This window comes from Cotesia typhae, unplaced genomic scaffold, assembly GCF_013202065.1.
Source record: "Cotesia typhae breed Kobodo isofemale line unplaced genomic scaffold, CoteBio_Ctyphae contig_26, whole genome shotgun sequence".
Lineage (NCBI taxonomy): Eukaryota > Metazoa > Arthropoda > Insecta > Hymenoptera > Braconidae > Cotesia > Cotesia typhae.
The window spans coordinates 2,277,366-2,304,072 of NW_027423732.1; the positions used below are offsets into that span (position 1 = coordinate 2,277,366).

Genomic DNA, 26,707 nt, shown 5'->3' on the forward strand with positions numbered 1-26,707 from the left:
CTATGCAATAGCTTAAAAACCACATTTGAATAAATTTTTTTTCGTAGTTTTTTTGAGATTTCTAAAAATCTACCGGTCCGAATCGATTCAAATTATATTCAAAATCTAAGTTTCGTCAAGCCCTTTCGATTGGCGTCAACCGCGATAGAATCGGTCAAGCCGTTCAAAAGTTATGAGAGGCACACACACACACACACACACACACACGCGCGCGCACGCACACATGCATGCATACATACATAGATACATACAGACATATAGACAGCATCGCGGGAATAGTCAGAGAAGCTTCCTGAGACCTTAAAACGTCGAGATCTGATGAAAACTCGATTTTGGCAAAACGGGGTGAAAACAATAACTTCCCGATTTTTGAAAATCTTCTTTCTTAGCGAGACTTTCTTAGCGGGAAGTTAAAAATCTTAAGCTACACGAAAAAAAGTAAACTGTAATTAATAATAGTGAATTGATAATAGGTAATAATGAACTGCTAAAAATGTTAAAGTGTAACGATTGTGAATTTTGAAGCTGATATTTATCATTTTGTACCTAAAAATAATCGCATAATGTGAGGAAAATATAAAATACAGTTTCTGAATTTCCAATACAAGATTATTTCGGGCGAAGTATAAAATAATATTGGCTTAATAATTAAAAGATTAAATTCAATGTAAGAAAATTCTCAAGAATTGTCTTTTTGTTCTGATCAAACTTGTGATTCTAATTCAAAATGTACAAAATTGTCTTGGGCCAAAGAAAAAATTTTTCGAGTTAAGAAATCAGTTATTCCTGTGTACAAAGTAGTAAACCACACAGTAAAGATAGAAATACTCACAGATCAATCACAATAATCGGTACTAAAATTGAACAAAACTAATCTACTAATTAGATGGTTGATTTTTCCTATTTTGAGATCACTGGCGGCTATTTGACGGAACAATTCGACCCGGGAAAAAAATAATTCGTGGTTGTGCTCTCAATCTCTCAATCAACTGTCGTCGCTCCTTTTTCTGTCTCATATATTTAGTGTGGCTGTAGTAGACAATAAGTTCAATTCCAAAAATGACCCAACTCCACAGCAAAGTAGCCGCAAACATAACAAAATAAAACATCAAATTTTCGAAATCAACCAGTTCATAGTTTTCAGCTTCTTTGATTTTCTCTAACTTCTTTATCTTTTTCCATTGATACTTTTCTATCTGATCTGAGTAATGGTAAATTAATCCCGTTTCCACCGGTATTAATACCGTTTCCATCGTTCAATTGAACGGACTTTATCAATTTTTTCTTTTAGTGCCCAGTTCTTCTTTGTCCAATACACGTGGTATTCTTTGAATACAATTTCTTTCGATACATGAAGATTTTTAGGCTTTAAAGCATAAAGTAGAATTTTAGATGTGTAGTCGATGCAAGCGATGGTCGAATTTTGTTGGGCCTCTATTGCACATTCGACCATCTTAGGATCAGATGATGGGTGCAAATATTTCTGGTCCTCTGCGGTCACCTACAATTTTTCATTAATCATGTCATTTTCTAATAACCCATGATAAAACACATGATACTTGTTGTCAAACAAGTCCTTTAGGGTTTCGACGTTGCGTCTTGCAGGTTGGGATAGTATGGCCGAGATTTGTCCTTGAAATTCGGGAATCACTACGAAAATGAACAAAAATCCGAAGAAATAAATTATCCTGATCGAGAGACGTCCCCTTGGAAATATTATCCCCATACTCAGTGACATGCTCAAAATGTCCATGATTCCTTCACTCACACGACATTTATTGTTCATGATTATGATCACTGTAATCAACATCACCACAAAGAGGGTGATGAAGATAAACTGCAGATTTATAGAAATTTCGGTGAGTGCCGTTAAATAATCTGTTTTCTTCGTCAGAATTGAATAGTGCATTTCATGATATTCTGTCACAAAATCAGTCAATTGAGGATTTGTATCAGCTAATTGAGTCTTGAGGTTATTTGCATCATACTTTCGGCTCATAAGATCATTATCGACACCGTATTTTATTATGTGGGAAATGAAAGAGTTTTTCAGAACATGAATTGATGCCTTTACTTTCATATAATCAGGTAATGAATTCAATCCAAAGTCTTTGAACTTTTCAAAATATTTAAGAATTCTATTGATATTTTTCTGCTCATTCTGATCGACTGATTTCGGTGGAATCTTACGAGCCAGTAATCTTATCTCATGACCATCTAAGTACTGAGTTTTATCAAAATAAATATTTTTATAGTTGTTCTTCAGATCTGAGAATCAATAAAGAGAAATAATTTAGCTGATGTAAAATTACATCGTAAATGATATTATGAAACTTGAAAATTACCTTTTGGATACTGCAGATTGTATAGTACCAGCTTTGTTTTATTATTAATACTTGCATTTGTCAATATAACTTGATTCCAAGGTGATGGAGCGTATTGTGCGTAAGGGTTCAGAGTATAGACCATGGTTGACTCTTTTTTCTTATCATAACACACATAGTATGATTTCAAAATATCGAAATACTCAAGAAATGAGAGAACCATAAAAGCTTTTGCATCATGAGGCCCTTTAGAGATATCGAGAATGAACATTGGCGACTTTATGTTCCAAATTGTTGATTTCATGAACCTAACGATACGTGGTGCCAGTGTCAGCGGATATTCAATTCTAAGGATGTACGTAGGATAACTAGGCAGATATCCTTCGATTAGCTTCTGTCTCTGATCACCATTTATGACCACCAGTGGACTTCCATTTTCGATGTTCCCATTTACTACTTGGTCATCAACTAAGTCAGAAGATATTATCAGTGTGTTAGAATTATTTTCAAATCCTTCATAAATTAATTTCATCTGCAAAAATAATACGTGATATGAACGATTAACAATTATTTCAATACAAAAAAAAAGTTTGGTCTAGCTTGAGGTCGAGGCGAGCAAAATAATCAACTCACCGTATGATTGATGAGGCGTGATTTGATTTCCGAGCTGTGAATGCTGCTTCCGTTTGAAAAGCGAGTACTAAATACGCAACAGCAGCATAAAATAACTTTAATCAGTCGCATCATCAGTCTGCTGATGGTTTAGAAAACCAATTGTGCAAAATCAGAAATTAGAAATGTTTAAAAACTTAATAATTTTTTGATATATTCAAAAAAGCGACTCTAACTCGTCCGACGAGCTAACAACTGAGCGATTTAAAGTGAAGTGTTCGACTGAATGCTTTGCAATATGTTTGACTTTGTATTTAATTGTTGCTAATGACAACTACGGCTCACATTGTGGCAAAACATCATAAAACCTAGTGATGAGCTTCGTAGAAAAGACACGTCAACTAGGTCAGCTATTACTTGGTTCTGGAAAAGGAGTATTTATTGCTGCCATAAAACTGGCTGAGGTCTCCACAAGAGCTGCTGGTACTGTCGAAACCATCGACTAAAAGTCCCTCGGGAGCTGTCCTCTAGCTCTTTCGTTCCACTAATCTTCCATCGGTAAGCAAATAATAAAATAGATGACAAACTTGACGGTCGGGTATTTTTATTCGTTGCAACTAAAATGTCGATTTATTGAACAGTTGAAAAAATAAAGATAAAAGGAATTAAATATCTAAAAATTGATTGACCCTGCAAGCCATTTTTCGAATTTTCCGCTATTTACAAACTTAGATCGTTCGAAAAACTTGTTAGTGCAAAGCAAAAATTTTAATTAGATCCACTATTCTGAAAAACAAAAACCAAAATCTTTTTCATAACAACTTTATTAAGAACTAACAACAAAAAATTTCAAAATTATCCCTTTCTCTCACTAGGAGACCCGTAAGACCTTGAATTAGTATAAGCAAAAAGTTCATCCTCCGGCTTGTAAGAATAAGAACATTGTTCCGACTTTCCATTAGTCTTGGGGTTGACACAGACCGTGCAAATCATTCCATCTCTTTCTTCTTCCTGACAATTTCCATTCCCTCTTTCTCCGCTGTGTTCCTCCTCTTCTACTTCTCTTTTTTCCGCAGGATAGTCGTAATTATCTCTGCGACTGTTCTGCGGATCTCTGTGGCTGCCGTGCGGATTCCGATCTTCTGCGGCATTATCTTCGCGCCTGTAACTCTGGCTCTTCTCTACACTCTTAGGCTTCTTCTTACTCTCACTTTTAGGCAGCCCAAAGCTTCGGGACCTACTGTAGCCGTACACACTCTCCTTGGGTTGATACGCGCGTCTGCACCTCTGAGAATTTCCGCCATTTTTCTCATCCTTGCAAACCGTACAAATAGTTCCGTCGTCCCTCGCAACTTCCTCGCAATCGTTAGACTCCGCTTTGGACAATCTTTCGGATTTTGAAGTGTATTCTGGGTAGTAATCTCCGAACCCTTCAAAATCTTCGGAGTAGTTCGAGGAATCCTCGCTTTCGGCGCTCTCGTCGTACCGACGGAGATTTTTATATTTTTTGTTCATGTTCTTATTTTTTGAGGATTTCAGTGGAGAAGTCAGTTCGTCGATGTCCGGCTCAGGTCGCGGTTTTTTCTGTCCCAAATACTTTTTTGGAGGGTGGGAGATGTACGCACACTGTTCCGACTTTCCGGTGTTCTCGTCGGAACACACAAGGCACATCATTCCGTTTTTTATAACCTTCTCGCAGTTCTCGGAGTTCTGCCGCGCTTTTGGTTTTGATGCTTCGGGTTTAAAGTATTCGTCGAAGGAGTTACTCGGCGTGCTGGTCGATGGCGCTGGAAGTGACTCGGATGTTAGAGGGAACGTTATGGCTGATGCTGAACAGCTGACGCTCAGGATCAGGATAACCTAGAAAATTGTGCGTATTAAAATTAAGACTTGGAATAATTATTATTTTAAAGAAATTTTGACGTATTTAAAAACAATTTTATATGATTTTATAAAAATTAATGGATATATTCAGTCGAAAAATAGACATGTATTATAGGTCGATATATTTTTATGTAATTTCATATTACTAGAGAATTTTATATGTATTATTGGATTTATATGAAGCTATGACTTTAAGATGAAATTATATGAAGTGTTGTAAAATTATATGGAATTAGATAAAATTGAATTTTGTGTAAAATGATATAAAGTTGGATTGAATTATATAAGATTTTATATAATTTTTTCAAGTTTTAAGAAGTTTTAAAAAATTATATGCAGTTATATAAAATAGTATATAGCGACTTAAGCAGTAGCATGAAGTCGTATAAAATTATATGAAGTATTAAGAAATTTTATAAATCTAAACGAAGTAATTAAAAAATAATGCAAAATTGTATAAAATTATATGAAGTTGCATAACATCAAATAAAATTACGTAAAATTATCAAAAATTATAAGAAGTTGCAAAAAGTTACATAAAATTATAAAATCCATATAAAGTTGTTCAAAAGTATATGAAGTTGCATAGAATCATATAAAATTATATGAAGTTGTAAAGAGTCACACAAAATTATACGAAGTTGCAAAAAATTACATAAAATTATAAAATCCATATAAAGTTATTTAAAATTATATGAAGTTGCATAGAATCATATAAAATTATATGAAGTTGCAAAAAGTTACATAAAATTATAAAAGTTTGTATGAAGTTGTATAAAATTATATGAAGTTGCATGAGATCATATGAAATTCTACAAAAATACATAAAATTACATAAAGTGGCAAAAAATTAAATATAATTTTGAAATTCACGTGGTGTATAAAATTTAATGAAGTTCTATAAAATCAAATAAAACTATAAAAAATTAAATGAAGTATAAAACTATTTCAAGTTGGAAAAAGTTACATAGAATTATAAAAATTACATGAAGTTGTACAAAATCATATGAAATTGTATAGAACCACGTAAAATTATAATACATTGCATGAAGTTACAAGAAGTTACATAAAATTATAAAAATTTGAATGAAGTTGTATAAAATTATTTGAAGATGCCAAAAATTACATAAAAACTATTGTGGAAATAATTCTCTGAAAAAACTCTTGAAAAGTCTTTATAACTCTGAATAAGACTTTTCGAAAGTCTTCACATCCCTAACTAAGTAAAGGAAAGACTTAATAAGTCTTCAAAACTTTGCAATACTCTTCAAGGAAAGAATTTTCTAACCACATGCCACCTATTAGAAACTAAGAACACTCAAAGATTCTAACTGTAAATTCGTAAACTAAAATATGTTAGATATCAATTAATTCCAGCAGATAGCGTGTGGATAGAAAATTCTTTCCTACCTAGAAAGTTGACTTTAATATTTGATAGTCCAAATTAAATACCGATTGGATTTACTCTTTGAGTAGTATCTGTTTCCAACATTAAGTGCACTTCATTTGCTGTTGATGTTTTGACTTGCTCAACTATCAGTGATTCTATGCCCATCAAAGTATTTTCGTGATGAAAATATTATTTAAAAAAAATTTTTTTAAAACATGCATTAATTCTTTTTTATAGTTTTATTTAATTCTGATAAGTAATTTTTTTGAAAAGAAATATTTTCTTCTTTTCCTGTAAAACTGAACAAGTCTTATCAAGCCTTAATAACTCTTTGAGAAATTCTGAAATTGCAGGGAAAATTTGACTTTTGAAGAGTATTGCAGAGTTTTGAAGACTTATTAAGTCTTTCCTTCACTTAGTTAGGGATGTGAAGAATTTCAAAAAGTCTTATTCAGAGTTATAAAGACTTGTCAAGAGTTTTTTCAGAGAATTATTTCCACAAGGGAATATATAATTCACATGAAGTTGTATAAAATTATATGAAGTTGCATGATATTACATAATAAAAAAATTTACATTATAAAAAAATCCATAAAATTATGTAAAGTTGCCAAAAGTTACATAAAATTATAAAAGTTTGCGTGAAGTTGCCAAAAATTATATTAAATTCTAAAAATTCAGATGAAGTTGTATAAAATTATATAAAATCGACTAAAAAGATCTAAAATTATAATGATTCATGTTAAATTCAATGCAATATCAACAGTAAATTATATCAAATCTAAAACTGAATTAAAATATTAAAATAATTACCTTATAAAATTCCATTGATCCAAAAATTCTTAACCACTCAAAAAAAAAAACCATAAAATCTGGATTATCTTCTTCTAAAGTAATAACAATGATTACAGAATGTATCTCTTCGATAAAATGAATTCTATTGTTCCAATTTAATCGATTTTATATTAAATCGTAACAATCGCACTGAATCGTAATCAAGACTCCCACTCTGAAAATTTTTTCTCAAGTAAAAGTCGTTGTAAACAAAACCACAAGTTACACAACTTTTTTTCTTCAAAAAAAATTTAAAGCAGACAAATATTACCGTATAAATTAATACACCGGCAATAGTGTCAACAAGTGAAAGTACAATTTTATAATAATAATAATAGTATGAATAGATTTAATGGTAATTAGTTTGTATTGTTTTATTTCAACATCATTTTCGAACTAATTTTCAATATTTTATCATTATCATATTAAACAGAAGAAAATTAATGACAGGATAAAGATAGAGAAAAAAGAAAAAGTTTAAAAATATATATAATTTATTGATTTATTGTGACAATATTTGAGTGTTTGTGTAAGGAAAATTAATGCAATAAATGCAAAAAAGTACTTTCGATATCTAACGCAACGATTTTAATAAACTTCCGCCTTGCCTTTACAATCACTTTTTTGCTCTATTGTCATCCGCTTTTTGTCGTTCCGAAGAGAAATTATTGTAAAACGCGTTGTTTCTTAATTGTTGATTTAAGTGAAGTAGAAAAATTTTTTTAAATTATAATTAAACGATTAAAAATCTGATTGAGAGATTGAGATCAAAATTATTTATTAATATTATCGAAATTTAATTTTTTTAATATAAAAATCTCTTTTTTAATGTAAATTTTTGCTTGTAACAAATTTAAAAACTAGAATTGGTACTGCGCATCATAAAACAATTACTCCGCATCATGGAACTAATATCATGCATGACTTGAACTAGTACTGCGCATTATATGATTACCACAGCGCATAGTGGAACCAGCACTGCGCATCATAGAACAAGTACTGCGCATCATGGAACTAATATCACGCATGACTTGAAAAAGTACTGCACATTATATAATTACTACTGCGCATCATAGAACCAATATTGCGCATCATGGAACAATTACTGCGCATGACTAGAAATAGAACTGCATTTCATGGAATTAAAATCGCACATCAATAGAACCACTTTTGCGCACTATGGCACCATATCTGCACATGCGCGTAATTTGTACAAAGAAATCAAAATAAAAAATTTCAAAAAATTGTTCTAGTGACATTAAAATATCCAATAAGTGAAGACTAAAAAATAAATTAATCATTATACGGGAAAGTCTTAGGATAAACAGAAATATGAGAAACACGAGGTTTGAGTCCGCGGTTCCGTCCAATAAAAGCGACAGTGGGCTTTGGCTTAAAGTGATGGACCTTAGGCTTCATGAGCTTCGACACCGGTGACTTCACATGACGACCATTGGCTTCCTTGGCTTTGTCTCCGTCTAGGTTGTTCTTTCGTCGGTGATAGAGTACCTCGATTCCCAGAGTGATCATCGCCAAGGCAAGCCCAAACAAAGTCGCGATGAAGACTCCCCCTAGGCTCTCTAGAGTAATACCCTCGTTTTCGTTCATATTTGGGCATCTGTCTCTCAGAGACGCGTTCCAGTATTTGGCAGATAGTCGCTCGAAAAATCTATCCTTTTGCAGATCTAAAATTCTGCAGATTTTATTGTAAATATCGCGGAAGTATTAATGATAACTCAAATTTAAAATTGACTCACGCTCGACTTATTTCTTCTTGTAAATGACTCCCCTGTTGAACTGCTACGGCGTAGGGCTGTTCGGCAAAAACTTCTCCAATTTCTGATAGATTGCAATCTTTTGTAACTTGGTACTGAATTTCGGCTGAATCGTGTATAAAAGCAAATTCCGCTTTTGTGCTCTCTAAAACCTGAACATAAAGAAAAAAATAATGATATCGTTGGTTGGGATAAAAAGTTAGTTGCAAAGTTGCCCACTAGAGGCGCCACTATGCTCTTCTAACATCTGAAAACACTTTAATGAGTTTAACACAAAATTCAATGATCAAATTATCTTATTTGAGTAATTTTTACACAAAAATATGATTTTCATAGTTGAGATACAAAATTAGTTCCCAAAAATGCCACCAGAGGCACCACTATACTTTTATAAGATATATAAATCAACCTTTTTTGAGCTCAATACAAAGTTCATTGCTTAAATTTTTTTATTTAAGTGAGTTAAATCCAAAAATAGAATTTCTATAGATGGAGTAAAAACATAGTTCCAAAACGTCTCGCTAGAAGCGCCATTTTACATTTCTATGATGGCTAAATTCACACTTCTAAGTTAATTACAACATTTTTTGGTGAATCTATTCTCTATTCAAGTTATTATCATTCAAACAAATAATTTTTGCGGTTGAGGCTAAAAATTTAGTTCCACAGCATCCCGCTAGAGGCACCACTGTAATGTTCTAGAACCAATCAACAGGAATTTTTCAAATAAAATAAAAGATTTCTTGTTTCAACCTTCTTATTTAAGTAGTTTTAAACAAAAAAAAAATTGTTCTAAAGGTTGGGAACAAAAGTTAGTTCTATATAACCCCATTAGAGGCGCCACCATAATTTTCTAAAAGTAATAAATTGATAAAACTACGTTAATTACAAAATGTGTTGCCTAAATTATCTTCTTTAAATTAATTTAATAAACAAAAGTTATTTGAGTGACTGGGATCCAAATTTAGTTTCTTAGCGTCTTACTAGAGGCGCCACTGAAATGCCCTAGAATCAATTAACTAGACTTTTCCACTAAAATACTAAATTTCTTATTCCAACCTTCTTATTTAAGTAATTTTTAACCCAAAAAATCGTTCTAATGATTGGGAACAAAGTTTAGTTATATGTTCTCCCGTTAGAGGCGCCATTATAATTTTCTAGAACTAATAAATTAATAAACCTACGTTAAATACAAGATTTGTTGCTTAAATTATCTTATTTGAGTCAATTTAATAAACAGAGAGTCATGTTAGTGACTAAGATCAAAATTTAGTTTCTTAGCGTCCCGCTAGAAGCGCCACTGGAATCTTCTAAGATTACTAGACCGCTTTTTTCAAGTCAAATTTATTTATTTTAGCTTTCAAACCCGAATTACTTAAATACAAAATTAATTGTTGTCCTTACAAACTTACAAATTTAGCAACAAACAAACCTTTTCAAAACCTTCACTAGCATTAGCAACTGGACCAACGGTTTTAATTGTTTGAAAAATATGACCATATTGTTCCTTTATCGGATAATCCCATACTCTGAACTCTGATTGGTCACTTGTGCTGTTCAATGTTATTTGTTTCCATACCCTATAAAAAAAAAAAATTAATATGTCTGCTTCTATTATTTAATTTTTGAAGATTCTAATAGATGGCGTTACTAGTATAATACCTGTAAAGAGTATCTTCAGCGTTTTTCATGTTACTAAAGTACTGGTAAGCATTAGAATTATTAACAACTGTATAATTAATTTTCGATTGTCTTGCTAGTTGCTCCAGTGATTGTACTGGTACCTAAAAAATGAATTTTTAATTAATAATTAAAAAGAATCAATAAAACAATCTAAAATAAGTAAATTCTGGTTAATAGAAAAATAAACATACCTGCATTCTTTCGACAGTCAAAAAGGCAGCTAAATTAGCAGTAAATGTCGCCAACATTAAGACGACAAATAGCCAATAAGCGGCGACTAGAACTCGGCTTGAAAGTGCTTTTGGCGCTTCTCCCCCTCCTTGGGGTGTGAATGAGGTTAGGGCGAACCAGAAACTTTCTTTGAGCGTGAATTCTCTAGAAATTTATAAAAAAATTTAGATTCCTCTTCATTTTATATTATTTAAGGAGGTCCTTTCGCTATCAATGTTGAATAAAAAATATTAATTATGCATAAAATTAATTTTTATCTAATAGTTAGTCCTTATTTATCTACTAGCGAAGTTTAGGAACGAAAGGACTTCCTTAAGAGTGTTTAGCGATAAATTTTTCATTGATTAACCGACGTAAACTTTAAGCGCGAAAGAACAGGGTTTGATTCTCGGCGATGGTATAATTTATTTGTTTTTTTTTTTTTTTTTTTTTTTTTTTTAATAATAATAATAATTGAAACAGTTTTTAGGTATTACCTGCAAGGATATGGGTAGAGTTGTTTGTTATTACTAGCACTGTAGGGCGAATATTTGTCCAGTATCCAGATCATTAGTGCGGTGGCAACTAACGCGCCTACAATACTCAGCCATACTTCTGATTTGAGTACAGTCATGAATTTAAATAATGATGTTTCTTTTAATGGTTTTCTCATTACTGAAAAATAATAATTATTATAATAATAATAATAGTAATAATAAAAATGAAAAAAGAATTTTTTTTAATGAACAATACTTAATCATCTTCTAGTGAATATAAAAATGGCTGTAACTCCTAAAATATTGAGTTTAGGAAAAAATTATAAGAGACTAAAATTGTAGTTAAAAAAATTTTCTATTGAAAATGTTATTATACTATTGGTCTATCTGCAATATTTTCGGAGTTATTGGAACTTTAACACTAAGTAAAGAAAAATGAATAATCAATTCCTAATAATTATTTGGATGCTATAAAAATGGTTATAACTCCTAAAATATTGATTTTAGGAGAAAATTACAAGAGACAAAAATTGTGGCTTAGGAAATTTCCTACAAAAAAAGTTAATATTCTATAGGTTTATATTCAATATTTTAGGAAATACAGCTATTTCCTGCTCACATATAAAAAAGGAAAAAATCTTGTTCTAGTCACTGTAAAAATAATTATAACTCCTAAAATATTATTTAAAAAAAAAAATGAAGACTAAAATGAAACTTAGAAGTGACAATAATAGTAAAATTTTATCTATAGATTATTATTGTTATTAATAATAATAAATAAATATCTTAATATAAATAATTTACCAATAAGTATTCCAGATTGTTCAAAATAAGGCGCGACAAAATCAACAACTTCTTCTCTTTCCGATGTCATCGTCAGTGAAGCTATCGCAATGTCTGTTTTCTAAAAAAAAATTCATTATTTGCAAGAAAAAAATTATTTTATGCATCTATCCATATTTTTAATTTATTACAATAAATTATAAATAATTAAAATAATTTATTGTGATAAATGTAAAGATAAAAAATTAATTTTATTCTAGAGTGTCATAACATATATTTTAAAATTTATCAAACTCGGTCACATTTGACGCCTCGAGTATCAGGAGAACATGAACGACTCCTGTATATATTAATGATATTTTGATAAATTTGTATATCTATATATCTAAATATATCTATATATATATAATGTAGTAAAATTTACAAAACATGTTACTAATATTTATCACAATATGTTTTGTAAATTTAATACTATGGGTTAGCAAAATTCCCAATGTCGTCGTCTCGTGGATCAGGAGAGTATGAAGAAGTGAGAGTCTACTCATGTGTAGCTTAGCATTGAAGAGTTTTATATTATATTATCTACCGGTACACATTTATGTGTACCGGTAGATGAAAAAGACATTTTCGTAATTTATTATAAGGTAAAAGCAGCAATTATTGATACCATAAGAGACATGATTAGGATTTCATTTTTTTTAACATCTTTAAAATTAAAATTGTCCAATTTTTTATTTTACATAAAGGTAAAGTACCTAAATGATTTCGGTCAGTTTTTTCAATTATAAATCAAAACAATTATATTTTTGTTAACTTATAATTTGACTTGTTGAGAATAGCCGATAGATGCTATTTTTTTCATGAAAAAGCTACTAAACCGTAAGCCGAAATATCATAAAAAAAAAAAAAAAAAAAAAAAAGACCATTCGGCAGTCGAAATGGAAGTAGATTTCATAATAAATGTAAAAATCCAAAAATTACTGCGATTGGAAACGACGATAGCCGTAATGAATATGGATCATTTTTCAAACTTAACATACTTCATTGATAATGATGATATTTCATTGATAACAATTTTTTAATAAAATATTTGTTTCACTGAGAAATAATTAAGAAAGAATGTGACATTTATAGACAAATCATTCTGTCATAATTTACTGAATAATTACAATATTTTAATAATGAGGAAGCATTACCTTTTTCGATGACTTGTTCTGAAAATTTTCTTTCTTTGAATTAAAACTTACAGAGATATTAGTTGTAAAAAATAAAAATTATACAATTCATCATTAAATATTATCAACTTTATTGAAAATAGTTTGTTGATATGGAAATAAAAATAAACTATGTTCAAGAAAATAATCCTTGAATCAAGAAAATAATTTATAAGAATATCCATGATCTTGTATTAAGTCCGAAAATGAAAAGATTTTAATTTTTATGATTTTGAAAATTTTGAAATCATGGCATTTCTAAATTACTTGAACGATTAAGCTCATCTTCGAACTTGACTTCAGTATCTATCTGTAGAATAAGTATGTTGAGTTTGGTAAAGATCCATTGTAAATTGACGACGCTATCATGGTGACAAGCCGCGTTATATCGTATATATATATATATATATATATATATATATATATATATATATATATATATATATATATATATATATATATATATATACATACATGTATAAACTTTTGAACCATATGTATTTTCTGACTCAGCTCGTCGAGTTAAGTCGGAATATAGCAAAATTTTTCAAAAGTTTTATCATGAGGACCATTGCAATAGTTAGATTTCTATGAAATCTACTAAAAACAGTATAAGGTAAAGTACCCAGTAGTTGAACGGGTTTCAAAGTAAAACGTAATTGATCCTACTTTTAATATAGAAAGATGTAATTATTAGTTCAAATTAGTGTTTTTTACGAAAATATAAACTATTTTGAATTGATTAAAGCGCAAAATAACGCAAATAATTGAATAATTATATTTTTTACAACGTTTTTAAGATAGATTATGAAAGGAGTAGTAGTTGAACGATCAATTCTGACAAGCCGCAGTAGTTGAACACTCCGGGAGCAGTAGTTGAACAAGTAAAATATATTTGCAATGGGCACACCATAAATTGTCAACGTTTCATTGAAATATCAGAAGAATTATAACATATTATTGATTAATATGATAAATAACGCTGAGAATATATAATATATTGATTTTAAAATGAGAAATATTTGTATTTAATTTTTTAATGACATTTTTTATGAATAACAAAGCAAGTTTTCAATTATAAATAAAGAAAACTCAATTCAAAACGTTCAATAATTTTTAACTATATTTATTTTTAGCTATAAAACTTATTTAATTTGCAATAATTGATATAAATCACAATGCTGATCACTAGTCTATAAACCTATTAGAGGTTAGAGTGCGGTTAAAATTATACGGCCTCAGCTTGTTCAACTTCTGGGTACCGCTTGGAAAATTTGAAGGTATAGTTGAACGCTAAAATTTAATATAAAAATTTTAGTTTATGTCTTTGCAAAAAATATATAATATTAAGAAAAGACTATTTCATTGGGTGGTAGAATTTTTTTTACTTAAAATGATGAAGTACCGTTTTTTTTCTGATTATTCGGTTTACGGTTTAGTACCTTTTTCATGAAAAAAAAATAGCATCTATCGGCTATTCTCAATATGTCAACTTTAAAGTTAAAAAAAATATAATTTTTTGATTTATAATTGAAAAAACTCATAGAAATCAATTACTGTATCATTGAATAATTATAACATGTGAATATTACTCATAATATATACTTGGATTTTCTATAACAACAATTCTAAAAGTCTGTTCAACTACTGGTCCCATTTTTCGAAGTGTTCAAGTACTGGGTACTTTACCTTAACAATCATTGGAAATAAATTTTTTGACACTTAATTTGAAGCCTAGCACGCTGCAGCACGGAAATGCGAAGAAGTAGAATAAAAAATTCTAAATATCTAAAAAAATAATAAACTAATCAACTGTTTGGTCTAAAAATCATTTAGGGAATGCAAAAACGAATCGATTCTTATATAACAATCATTAGAAATAAATTTATTGACACTTAGGCGTAGATATGATCAAAATAAGGTTAAACATACCAAATTCATGCTGAAATCATAAATTACTGACTTATCAACGATTGATGAAAGATTAATTATTGAAAAAGCATGCCTAGATATGGTGAAGATTAGGCTAATAATATGTTTAAATCATTAATTTATGATTATTTCACTATGAATTAATTACTAATCAAGAAATAAATAAATAAATAAATTAATTAATAATAATAATTAATTAGCGAATAATGAATAAAGTAATGATTTATTAACAAATTATAGTTAAAATAACAGCCTAGATATCGTCACAAATATGGCCGCGATTTCGCCAACAATTACCAGCCATGCGCGAAACGCATGGCCCAAAAATCATCGACGAAATGGCTAACCCAAGAATTTTTCCATCTCCTCTTCTTTCCTCTTAATAATAAAATAATAAAATAAGAATTGATTTGTACTTATAAAAATATTTTGTACCCCTAATTAATTTGATTATAAATTATAGATTCAATAAACTGAAGGTCATAAAAATGTTTACTGTCATTTTCGTTATTTTTCAATAAATCGTCACGTTCATATAGAACACAATTAATAACATACTATTATCTTACAGCTTATGAATAATTTATTCTAATTAACATGAAGAAAAATTATCGATTCGATAATTGAAAGTTGAAAACAAAAGTATCAATTTAAGAGGGCGTGGTACAGAAGTATGAAGGTTAAAAGGAACTTAGGAAAATAAAATGGAACATATGTACTTACACCATTGGCTAAATCACCGACGAGTCCGTTCCAGGAACCGTCTTCTGATTTTTTCCCAAATTTTCCGTCTTTAGGAACGATTAAGTCGTAAGTGAATTTCATTTTTTTGGAAAGTTCTTCGATGAAGTCAATGCAGTAGCCTTCGGCTATTACGCGGTTGTTCGCGTCTTCTAAAGGCCTTCCTAAGTGATCTGTGTGAATTGTTACCCATGGTACTGACTGGAATTTAATTATATTGTATTAGTTAGAGAAAAAAATTTATTAGCTTGAATTTAATAACGCGCATCCGCAAAAATGGTGCCTGCATGCGCAGTACCTGTTCGATGATGCGCAGTACCTGTTCCATCATGCGCATCGATAAAATTACTAAAAAATAATTACCGCAGTAGTTCCAATGCGAAAATGAGGTTGACTGGCAACAATCACTTGACCTGGATAAGGTGTCAATGCATCCTTAGTCCATTCTGCCAATGGCGTCAATGTTCCATTATTCAATAGTTCGATACCCATCGTCGCCCGATAGACCACTATCGACGATTTCGGCATATACTCCAACGCAATTGTCTTATCCTGTAAATTACATAATTATAATTAATATTTAAATTATTATAAATAGTATAATTATTTATGGTTACGGTCGTAATAGCTTTCTTGAATTTCTGAATGATTTCATCCTCCTGTTCTAGGTAGTTTGGAGAACAGGTCCCCTTGATTGACTTCAATTTAGCACCCGGTTCACTGTTGATCTGCACCAGTGTCGCTACTAGCTGGTTTATTAATAGTTGTATATACGAATCGAAAATCTGTTGAGTATATTAAGAATTTGTAATTAAAAATTGAATAGAAATATTTACATACTAACCTTAAAATCAGGGGGGCAGTCGCAGGTTAATTTTTTAATTAAACGACAGCAGATACTGACATTCATAGAAAAAATTCCTATAGAGTGTTCCAAAACTTCTGGTCCTTTTATGTATCGGAAGTTCTTGTAGTCCATGTCTGTAAAAACTAGGTTCCATATTCCGGATCTTTTTACCAAGTTCCCAGCTAGGGCCTAGAAAATATTTAGAATTAGTATATTCTCAAATTTTATTTATAAATTCTGTTAACAATTAATTTAGAATATTGAAGTTGATTGATTAATTATAGATAGGTTGAAAAATGAATCATTGTGAAGATTTTATCGTATATGACTGGAACTTGTAATGCGCATAGCGGAACCATTGCTGCGCATAGTGGAACCATTACTGCGCATTATGGAACAAGTATTGCGCATGCGCAATAAAAAATGTATCATTACCGTTTGGAACAATTTCTCCATTCCTTTAGTACTGGAATAAATCATATAATGCGACGGCTGAGGTTTCATTTCACGTAACTTGTGTATAGAAGCATTGTTGAAGTTATCAATGATCACTAGCCGGAGTCTAGATGCGCCTAATAGATAAAATAGCGCAGGATCTACATCCATGTGATTTTCAAAAATCAACGCAAAATCAGTCGCATTCTTTTTCTTCAGTAAGTCGTCGGTGGCTTGTGTAAACGGAATTATTCTTCCGTCCGAACGCAGGTAAATTATTGAATTGTTGACCACGATATCACGAACGTTGTCCCAGCCTGTGTGGGTCATGTCCAGTGTGACAGCAATTCCGTCGGCCAATGCTTCGCAAACTGAAACAGTAACAATAGAATCGTAAAAAAAAAATTAGAAGAAAAATAATCATTTAATTAAGTGAAAATTTTCGGTACTTTTAATTTCAATAACTTTTAAACGGTTGGTCAAATCAATTCGCGGATAAGGACCTTTTTTATCCAGAATTGAATTTAAAATAATTGTAATTGTAAATATAAATTTTTTCTAATAATACTAAAAAAATCAATCTGACGATTTTTTGGTTTTTCAACCAACAAATTAAAAAAAAAAGACAAACGTACCCAAGTACATCTGGAAGATTTAAAAAACAATACGGACTAATTTTTTAAATATTACAAGCCAATAATTTTTGTTATTAAAAAAAAAAAAAACAACCAAGTTTTGAAATTTAAAAATAAAAATATAATTATTTGAATAATTGAATAGTCAAGTGTGAGATTTAAATATATTATTAATGATTTAAAAAATATATAAAGGTATTTAATAACTAAAATAATAACTGTTATTTAGTTGTTGAGAGATTTAATTCCGATAATTAGCTAAATAATCTTTTATTAATCATATATACCATTTATTATTAACGCTAACTATATTATTATAAATAAAAAAACCATTTAATTGTTCTATAATGTATCTGTAATTTAAAAAGACAGTTAAATAAATTAATTAAAAATAATATAATTAATTAAATATAAAAAAGTGGTGGTTAAAGTTGTCAAATAAATTATAATAAAAAAGTAATGAATATTATTTTTTGGGGTAAACTAGTGTCAGATCGAGACCTTTCATTTGAGTACCTACATCAATTTTTCATTTATTTATATATATTATATATATATGGGTGATTCTCTGTAAGGACATGTTAAATCTGTACAAAATTTTCCGACCAAATTATTTTTGATTTTATTAGAAAAAAAAAAATTAACAAGGGCTAATTAACAAGGACTAAAAAACTATCAGCTTAATGATAAAAAATACACAGCTGATTAAATTTTAGTTCTTTCGATATTTGTGTATCTTTTGCCATGTTACATGACAGGGGACTGTTTTCTTTTATCAAATAGAGAAAAATCAAGCAAACTATTTCAATGCATTCAACTTTTCAAGTTCTTAATAAATATTTACATTAATTAGAATAATATTAAGACTTATGGATCCAATTTTATAAATAAATTATAAATAAAAATAATTGCCAGGGGACAGAGTTCCTCGTGGCCCAGACACATGTTTCCAGCACAAACGGTGTTTTTGACACTAAATAAAATGGCGATAAAGCGCTAACAGCCCTATGGTTATTAACTTAAGGCTAGTTAGATCCTTATAAACTTTACAAATGATAAAATAACACGCTGGTTTTTTTTTTGGCTTTGAACTTCTGGCAAGGGACTGTTCTTAAAACGCCTGGGACAAACTTTGGTTTAATGAATTTAATGAAACAAATTAATTTTCGGTACTTTTTATTGAAGAAGATTGTTAGTTAACTAATTAAGTTTATAAACATTATGGACCAAATTATATATTATGGACGAATAATTTAAAATTTAATTTTAAAGTTTGAATTTTGGGAATGGGACAGCCCAGGGGACTGTTATTTCGGTGGTTTACGAATTTATAGCAAAAAACCAAAATTTATTTCATTTTAGTTTTCAATGCTCCAAATAGAAATGTTTTTTTACTTTCGTAATAAATTTTTTTTAGTTACAAAATAATAATTTTTCTAATAAAAACATGCCTGGGACAGTAAACAACATCCTTACAGAGAATCACTCATATGTTTATATGAAAAATATATCAAAATGCATGTGGGTACTCAAATAAAAGCTCTTGATGAGTGTAACATCGGGATGAGCTTATATCTGTCAAGACGTCAATATTTAAGAAAATACAGTGCAGTTTAACAAAATTCATTATTTAATAATTCAAAATTTCTCAAGTCACGGCAGTCACACAGTGACTGCAAGGTAACTAGTATTTTAAAAGCTACTAAATTAATTATAAAAAATATTTACCTCGTTTTTTACTTTCTGTAACATTATTCCGATCTAATTCAACTTCAACAAGTTGAATATCTATTTTTTCAGTTCCACCCGCAGCTTTTACCGCCTCCGGTAAAGTATTTTTAACAATATTTATACCATGTCTGTCCGTACTTTCCATCACTACCACTGGAAGAAAAAAAAAAAAAAAAAAAAAAAAATGAAAATAATTAATAATTAATTAAAAGCAAATAAAAATTTTTAAAATAATTACTCATTTTAACAATGTCTTGCGCGAGGATAAATTTGATAAAATAAATTCCACAAAATAAAAATGTTGCTTCGATTGACATTTTACCATCGATTATTATTATTATTAATTAATTTTTTTTTTAATAATAAAAATTAATTAATTAATAAAAAAATTGATGCGTCGGAGCAAGAATCTAAACATATAATGTAACAAGAGCCGCCGCGGGAGGAATCGAATCCGCGAAAATAATTACGACGCTTGCGCTTTGACTGAATTAATGCACGGGGTAAGTATTGTAAGAATTGATAAGTTTTAGGGGCAGAGGACTAGAATACAAAAAATGGAGAATATGACGCGAGCCCTGAATTATTTAGCAGGACGTCGAATTCTGGCGATTTAGGCCTTTAAAGGTTGTTCTTTCTTTTGTATGGCTATATATTGATTTGAAGAAGTTAGGATGGTGACTAGATAGGAAAAGAGAAGAATTTGGGAACTTTGTAGTGGAAAGGCGCGAGTCATTGTGATTAGTTGGAGGAAATATTCAATTTTTATTTATAATTACAAAAAAATGATCGTATGTGGGTATCTTAATGTGGGTATTAAGAGGATTTAAATAGATCGAAAAAAATTAAGCCAAGTATGATTTTCTTCAGAATTTAATGTAGATTTTCCAAAAATTTTTGGTTTTAAGAAAAAAAAATTTTTTTGCATCAAAAATCGATTTTTTACGATAACAAATTTATGATTGCCAAAAATCTAGACTGTAGGTTAATATTATTTTATTTATTACTACCACTTAAATTGATCGAAAAAAATAAGGTCACGCATGATTTTATTCAAAATTTAATGTAGTTTTCGAATCAATTTTTTGTTTTACAAAAAAAAAATTTTTAACCCAAAAGATCGATTTTTAAACTTGAGAAGTTGATATTTTCCAACATTTGATCATGTAGGTATTTTTTTTTTTTAAATTATTAAGAAGGATAAAATCGATTGAAAAGAATTAAGTCAGGTATAAAGTTACTCAAAATTTGATGCAGATTTTGAGATAATTTTGGTTTTTTGAAGAAAAAATTTTTTTCATCACCAAAAATAAATATTTAAAACCAAGAATTTTTAAATTTCCAAAAATTTATATTAAATGTTAATTTTATTTTAATTATATTCACCAATTAAATTTATGGAAAAAAATTAAGTGAGGGTTGATTTTATTTAGAATTCAATGTAGTTTTTAAAAAAAATTTTGCTTTTCAAAAAAACAATTTTTTTTGCCCTAAAAAATCAATTTAAAACAAAAAAATATTTATAAAGTCCAAAAATCGTGATTTATATACAAAATCTTATTTTAATTATTACTCGCCTTAAAAAATGACGAAAAATTAAAATTCACCCATCATTATTTCCAGAATTTAATCTAGTTTTTTCCAAAAAAAATTACAAGTCCAAAAAAAATTTTCCCGCCTGAAAATAGCCGAAAAACAGTAGCCTGAACAGCAATTCAACAATGCCGACAAATTAATCCATAAATAAAATCAAAATTTTCACATCGGTGAGTATAATACTGAGGTTGATTAATTTCTATGCTCGAGGAAGCATCAGCAGAGATTAAAGTACATAAGTGATGCACCATTGCCCCAACCTGGCTACAATAATTCACGGCTCCAGTAAATAAAACTCAAAGAGAAAAAGAGACAGAGCGTCTCTATTTCAATAAAATATTCCGAGGAAGCGAGAGGGAAAATCCAGAGGTGATTGCGTTGCAGATGTTCCGAAGAAGTGCTTCCAAGACCGGCAGGTGAAAAGAGATGCTTCGATAACTCGAGAGTATTTTTAAATGCCTCACCGCCCGCGATTCTGACATCATCTATCCCACAAACGAAATATTATGCTTTGTCAGTGTTATTTAAATAATCTGGGTGGTAATGTGCATTTTTTATTTACTTTTGTCTGGTATATATTCACAAGGCACCCCTTGTTCATTTTGCAATGATTTTTTTTATGTTTGTATTTTGTCTGGTTTCGGCTGCTGTCGGTTTGAATTAAGATTTTTGGCTGGAATTTTAGGGAAAAAAATTTTTGAAAATTTTGGGAGATTCTGCGATTGATTCTGAAGATTTTCATGTAGCATTTTTTTTTTTTTTAACCGAATAGTAATTAAAATTAATTTAATAGATGTGAGTGATTTTTGGTAATTTAGGGATTTTGTAATTTTTTAATTAATTTTTGAGGTGGAAAAAATTAAAAAAAAAAAAATAAATTTTATGAGATACTGCATTAAATTCTGAAGAAATTGATGTATTCATTTATTTTTTTTGGATAAATTTCACTGAGTAATAATTAAAATAAGATTGATATGTATTCGAAGCCATTTTTTGGAGTTGTGAATTTTTTAAATTTTTAAATTGATTTTTGGGGTGGAAAAATTTTTTTTTGGGAAAAAAAATATTATTAGAGATTCTGGAGAGAGTTACAGAGAACTTGATGAGCAAATTTAATTTTATGGATGGATTTTGAAATGAGTAATAGTTAAAATAAGATTGATGGGTTAGGAGCGATTTTTGGTAATTTTTTATTTTAAAATTGATTTTTGAGATGGAAAAAATTTTTTTTGAAAAAAAAAAATTGTATAAGAAATTGCATTAAATTCTGAAGAAATTTATGTATTAATTTATTTTTTTGAATGCATTCAAAAACGAATAATAATTAATATTAAATAAATATATGTAAGAGATTTTTCGTAATTTTTAATTTTTTTATGTTAAAATCGATTTTTGAGAAGGAAAAAATTTTTTTTGGAAAAAAGAAAAATTGTATGAAAAACTGCATTAAATTCTGAAGAAATTAATGTATCAATTTATTTTTTTGGATCATTTTTACTAAGCGTAATAATTAACACAAGATTGATATGTATTAGAAGCAATTTTTGGTAATTTTAAGTTTTTTACTTTTTAAAATTTATTTTTGAAGTAAAAAAATTTTTTTTTCACAAAAAAATAATTCTTTCACGAAATTACATTTTATTCTAAAAAAAATCATGTATTATTTGATTTTTTTAAATTCATTTATAAGAGAGTAATAATTAAAATAAGATTAATATACATCAGAAAAAATTGTAAAAATTGAAAATTTCTCAACTTTTAAAATCAATTTTTATAGTTAAAAAAATTTTTTTAAACAAAAAAAAAATTATACAAAAAACTCCATCAATTTCTGATGAAAATAATGTAAGAGTTTATTTTTTAGATTGAATTAAATCATACGTAATAATTTTTACAATTATATTCATAAATTTGGAAGAAATGTGAAAGTGTTCAAAATAAATTTTTTGCAATGAAAAAATAAAAATAATTCTGGTGTAAAAAATTTTTTTTTAACTTATGTGTGTGCAGATTGATTTATCATGAATGATGGTAAATCATCAGTATAATTATCGACAACAAGAATCAAAATGCATTTGCATCGTCACAGTCGATTATAAGTTAAAAGTATTTGAAACATTAAAATCCATTTATCTATATGTATATATATATTAAAATAATGGGATGTATATAATAATTTAGCGATCGATGTTCTATAAAATGTTTGACGGACATAAATGTACACGACATTGCGTGACTGGCTTATCATCGATTAAATTAAATTGCTAAGAGACCAATGTTTATTTTATATCTTCTTTCAAAGTTAAATAATAATTATGATATATATGAAAATAATGATAATAAAAATTGTGGTAAATAAATAAAATAGTGAGAAAGTTTTAAAAATATTTCATATATAATTAAACAATATTAATTATATGTTTATTGTATTTTAAAGGGGCATTCTATTCTATAAATTTTAAAAAATTTATTTTTATTTTTTTCATATCAGTAAAGTAGGGGAGAAGGGAGTCAATTGAACCACGGAGCAATTGAACCATTCGAATTAAAAAATCGAAAAAATTGAAAAAACGCTTCATGCTCTTAGAATTAGATTCTAATATGTTAAACTCGGATGTGATCAAAATTTGAAATCATTGCGATTAATAAATTTTGAAAAATTGAAATTTTTTTATTTTTAGCCATGCAAACTTTTTTTTCGGGTGGTGATAAATTATGTAATAATATTTCAATTTTTAAATTAATTGATAAAGTTTGAGTTGTAGTCGTTGTATATACTTATACTTTATAATCCTTAACTTTTTTTATAGTGATATAATAATTTATTTATTTATTATTTACTATTAATTGTTATAAAATTATATGGGGTCAATTGAACCAGCAGTCCCGGGGACGATTGAACCATACGAAGAAGCATGGGACATGCGCGCGCATCTTGACTCTACGTGAACAAACTCAGGGAAATAACCTAACAATTTGATGAACTGAATTTATAATGAAAATTATTTTTAAATTGATTTTTAATTTATTTAATGTAATATCTGTGCATTAAAACGGTGCAACAGTAATACTAGCAAGTAACAATTAATATATTATTTATTAAAAGTTCGGGTTTGAGTTTTAAATATTATTGGTTAAATTGACCCCAAGCAGTGGTTCAATTGCCCCCAAGCGGGGGTCAATTGAACCATTCGACGCGTTTGGAAAAAATAATAATTTTTAAAAATTCACGTTGTTTATTGACTAATTTATGTATTGATAATGATAGTTGACATAATAAACTACCATTTCAAAAAAAAAAATTTTATTTTTTAGTTTTAATTCGAATAGTAAAAAATTACTAAATTTTTTTGGTTCAATTGACCCCCTTCTCTTCTACCCAGTACTTGAACATTTATAAAAATGGGACCAGTAGTTGAATAGACTTTGCGAATTGTTCTAATACAAATTCCTAATATTTTTTATGAGTAATATGCGCATGTTATAATTATTCAATGATACAGTAATTGATTTCTGTAATTTTTTTTCAATTATAAATTAAAACAATTATATTTTTGTTAACTTAAAAGTTGACATCTCGAGAAAAGCCGATAGATACTATTTTTATCATGAAAAAGTTTATTACTCCTTTCATAGTCAATTTTAAATACGTTGTCAAAATACAAATATTAAATTATCTTTGCTATTTTGCACTTTAATCAATTCAAAATTAAAAATGATGAAATTCGAATTCTTTTCAATAATTCCAATTCTTTCGTTTGTATATATAGATGTACAGATTGCATGGTGCGACCGCTTCTCAATTTTTTTCAATCAGTATTTTTAACCAGGATAATTAATTTAATTTCTTCTCAATTTAAAAAAAATTAATCCAAAAATAATTATATGAATTTATGAATAAACTAATATTGTTTTAATTTTTATGTAAAAATTTTAATTGTATTAATAATAAAGAAATAAAAACTGTCATTTTTGACCGTTAAAAAACAAAAATCTGGGTACATTGTTATCTGATTTATAAAATATATGTTAATCCTTGTTGTTCCTTCGGTTCCATGTACTAGTTGTCTCTATTTCCTGAGTTCCTTTAAATTTGTAGCGACATCTGTGGTATTCTTTTGGAATGTACAGTTGCAGGTTAATTTCCCACAAAATTTAAAAATTTTATAGTTAATTTATTAAATTATTAATTTATTAATTTATTTACTTTACTAATATTTAGAAATTTTAAATTAATATCAGGTATTTTATTACTCAAAATTTTTTTAATAGCCAATTTAATTTTCATAATTTATTTTCATCGAAAACCAGCCCTAAAAACTTTAAAAAAATATAAAAATTAAGTTAGCCGACACTCAATAATTTTTGATTTTTCTTATTAAATAAAATTTGAACTAAAAAGATATTTTTAAAAAATTGCACGTATAATTTTAAAAATTTTCTACATGTGAAAAATTTTCTTTTTATTTTTTAAAAGTTTTTTTTTCAATAAAGTAAATTATAAAAATTTTCAAATGTCGGCTAATTTAATTTTCAATAATAACAAAGTTAGCCGACGTTTTTAATTTTTTGATTATTTTTAATTTATTAAATTAGAACTCAAAAATATTTTTAAAAAATTGCACTTGTAGTTTTTTAAGTTTTTTACAAATGAAATTTTTTTTTTAATTTTTAGTAATAACTTTTTCAATGAAAAAACAATTCTTAAAATTTTTAAATGTCAACTAACTTAATTTATGACATTAAAGTTAGCTGTCACTTGACAGTTTTTTAATTTTTTTTAACAAATAAATTTCTTCAAAAAAATTATTTTTAAAAAATTGTATTTGTAGTTTTTTAAAACTTCTAAATGTCAATTTTTTATGACATTAAAGTTAGCTGTCACCCGACCAATTTTTAATTTTATTTAACAATTAAATTTATTATAAAAAATTATTAAAAAAAAATTGGATTTTTTAATTTTTAAAATTTCTAGATGTCAATTTTTTTTTCTTATTTTTTCCCCATAATTTATTTGTTAACAAAAATTCTAAAAATAATCAAATATCTGCTAAATTAATTTTCATCAATTTTTTTTGGAATAATTTATTTGTTACAAAAATTCTTAAAATTATCAACTATCTTCTAAGTTAATTTTCATTCATTTATGCCTTTAAAGTTAACTGTCACTTGAAAAATTTTTAATTTTTTTTAACACATAAATTTCTTCAAAAAATTATTTAAAAAAAATTGCGTTTGTAGTTTTTTAAAATTTCTAAATGTCAATTTTTTTAATAAATTTTTTTTTTCCATAATTTATTTTTTACAAAAATTCTTAAAACTATCGACTATTTGCTAAGTTAATTTTCATACTTAATTTTCATTAATTTTCATTCAAAAAATACGAACCCGTCACAAACAATCCTCTTCATTCATACTTACCGGTCCATATTAAAAACAATCTGTCATTCAGCTGGTGATCCTCCATCTTACCTTCTTTCCCCTACCCCGCTAAATTTTCCAGCAAGCTTGCTCTCATCACCTCGAGATGGCGCCTCACTCCCCGTCCCACCCCCACCAGCAAAACTCGCAACTCCCAGCTGCT

General features: G+C 28.3%; 2 protein-coding genes across 2 annotated transcripts; both read right to left on the bottom strand.

Annotated features, from left to right (window-relative positions):
- Nucleotides 1-437: 437 nt before the first annotated feature.
- On the bottom strand, nt 438-4,989 carry LOC141525371 (uncharacterized). The gene has a single exon (XM_074239843.1). The coding sequence runs from the start codon at nt 4,608-4,610 to the stop codon at nt 3,792-3,794; it is 819 nt and encodes a 272-aa protein (XP_074095944.1). The 5' UTR covers nt 4,611-4,989; the 3' UTR covers nt 438-3,791.
- On the bottom strand, nt 4,705-26,661 carry Ir8a (Ionotropic receptor 8a). Its single transcript, XM_074239821.1, has 15 exons — nt 26,545-26,661; nt 19,525-19,680; nt 17,162-17,532; nt 16,724-16,915; nt 16,497-16,664; nt 16,243-16,431; nt 15,862-16,080; nt 12,014-12,113; nt 11,210-11,387; nt 10,694-10,877; nt 10,482-10,603; nt 10,252-10,399; nt 8,802-8,971; nt 7,024-8,737; nt 4,705-4,796 (listed from the first exon to the last, which is right to left on the bottom strand). The coding sequence occupies exons 1-14, from the start codon at nt 26,588-26,590 to the stop codon at nt 8,338-8,340; spliced, it is 2,643 nt and encodes an 880-aa protein (XP_074095922.1). The 5' UTR covers nt 26,591-26,661; the 3' UTR covers nt 4,705-4,796; nt 7,024-8,337.
- Nucleotides 26,662-26,707: the final 46 nt, after the last annotated feature.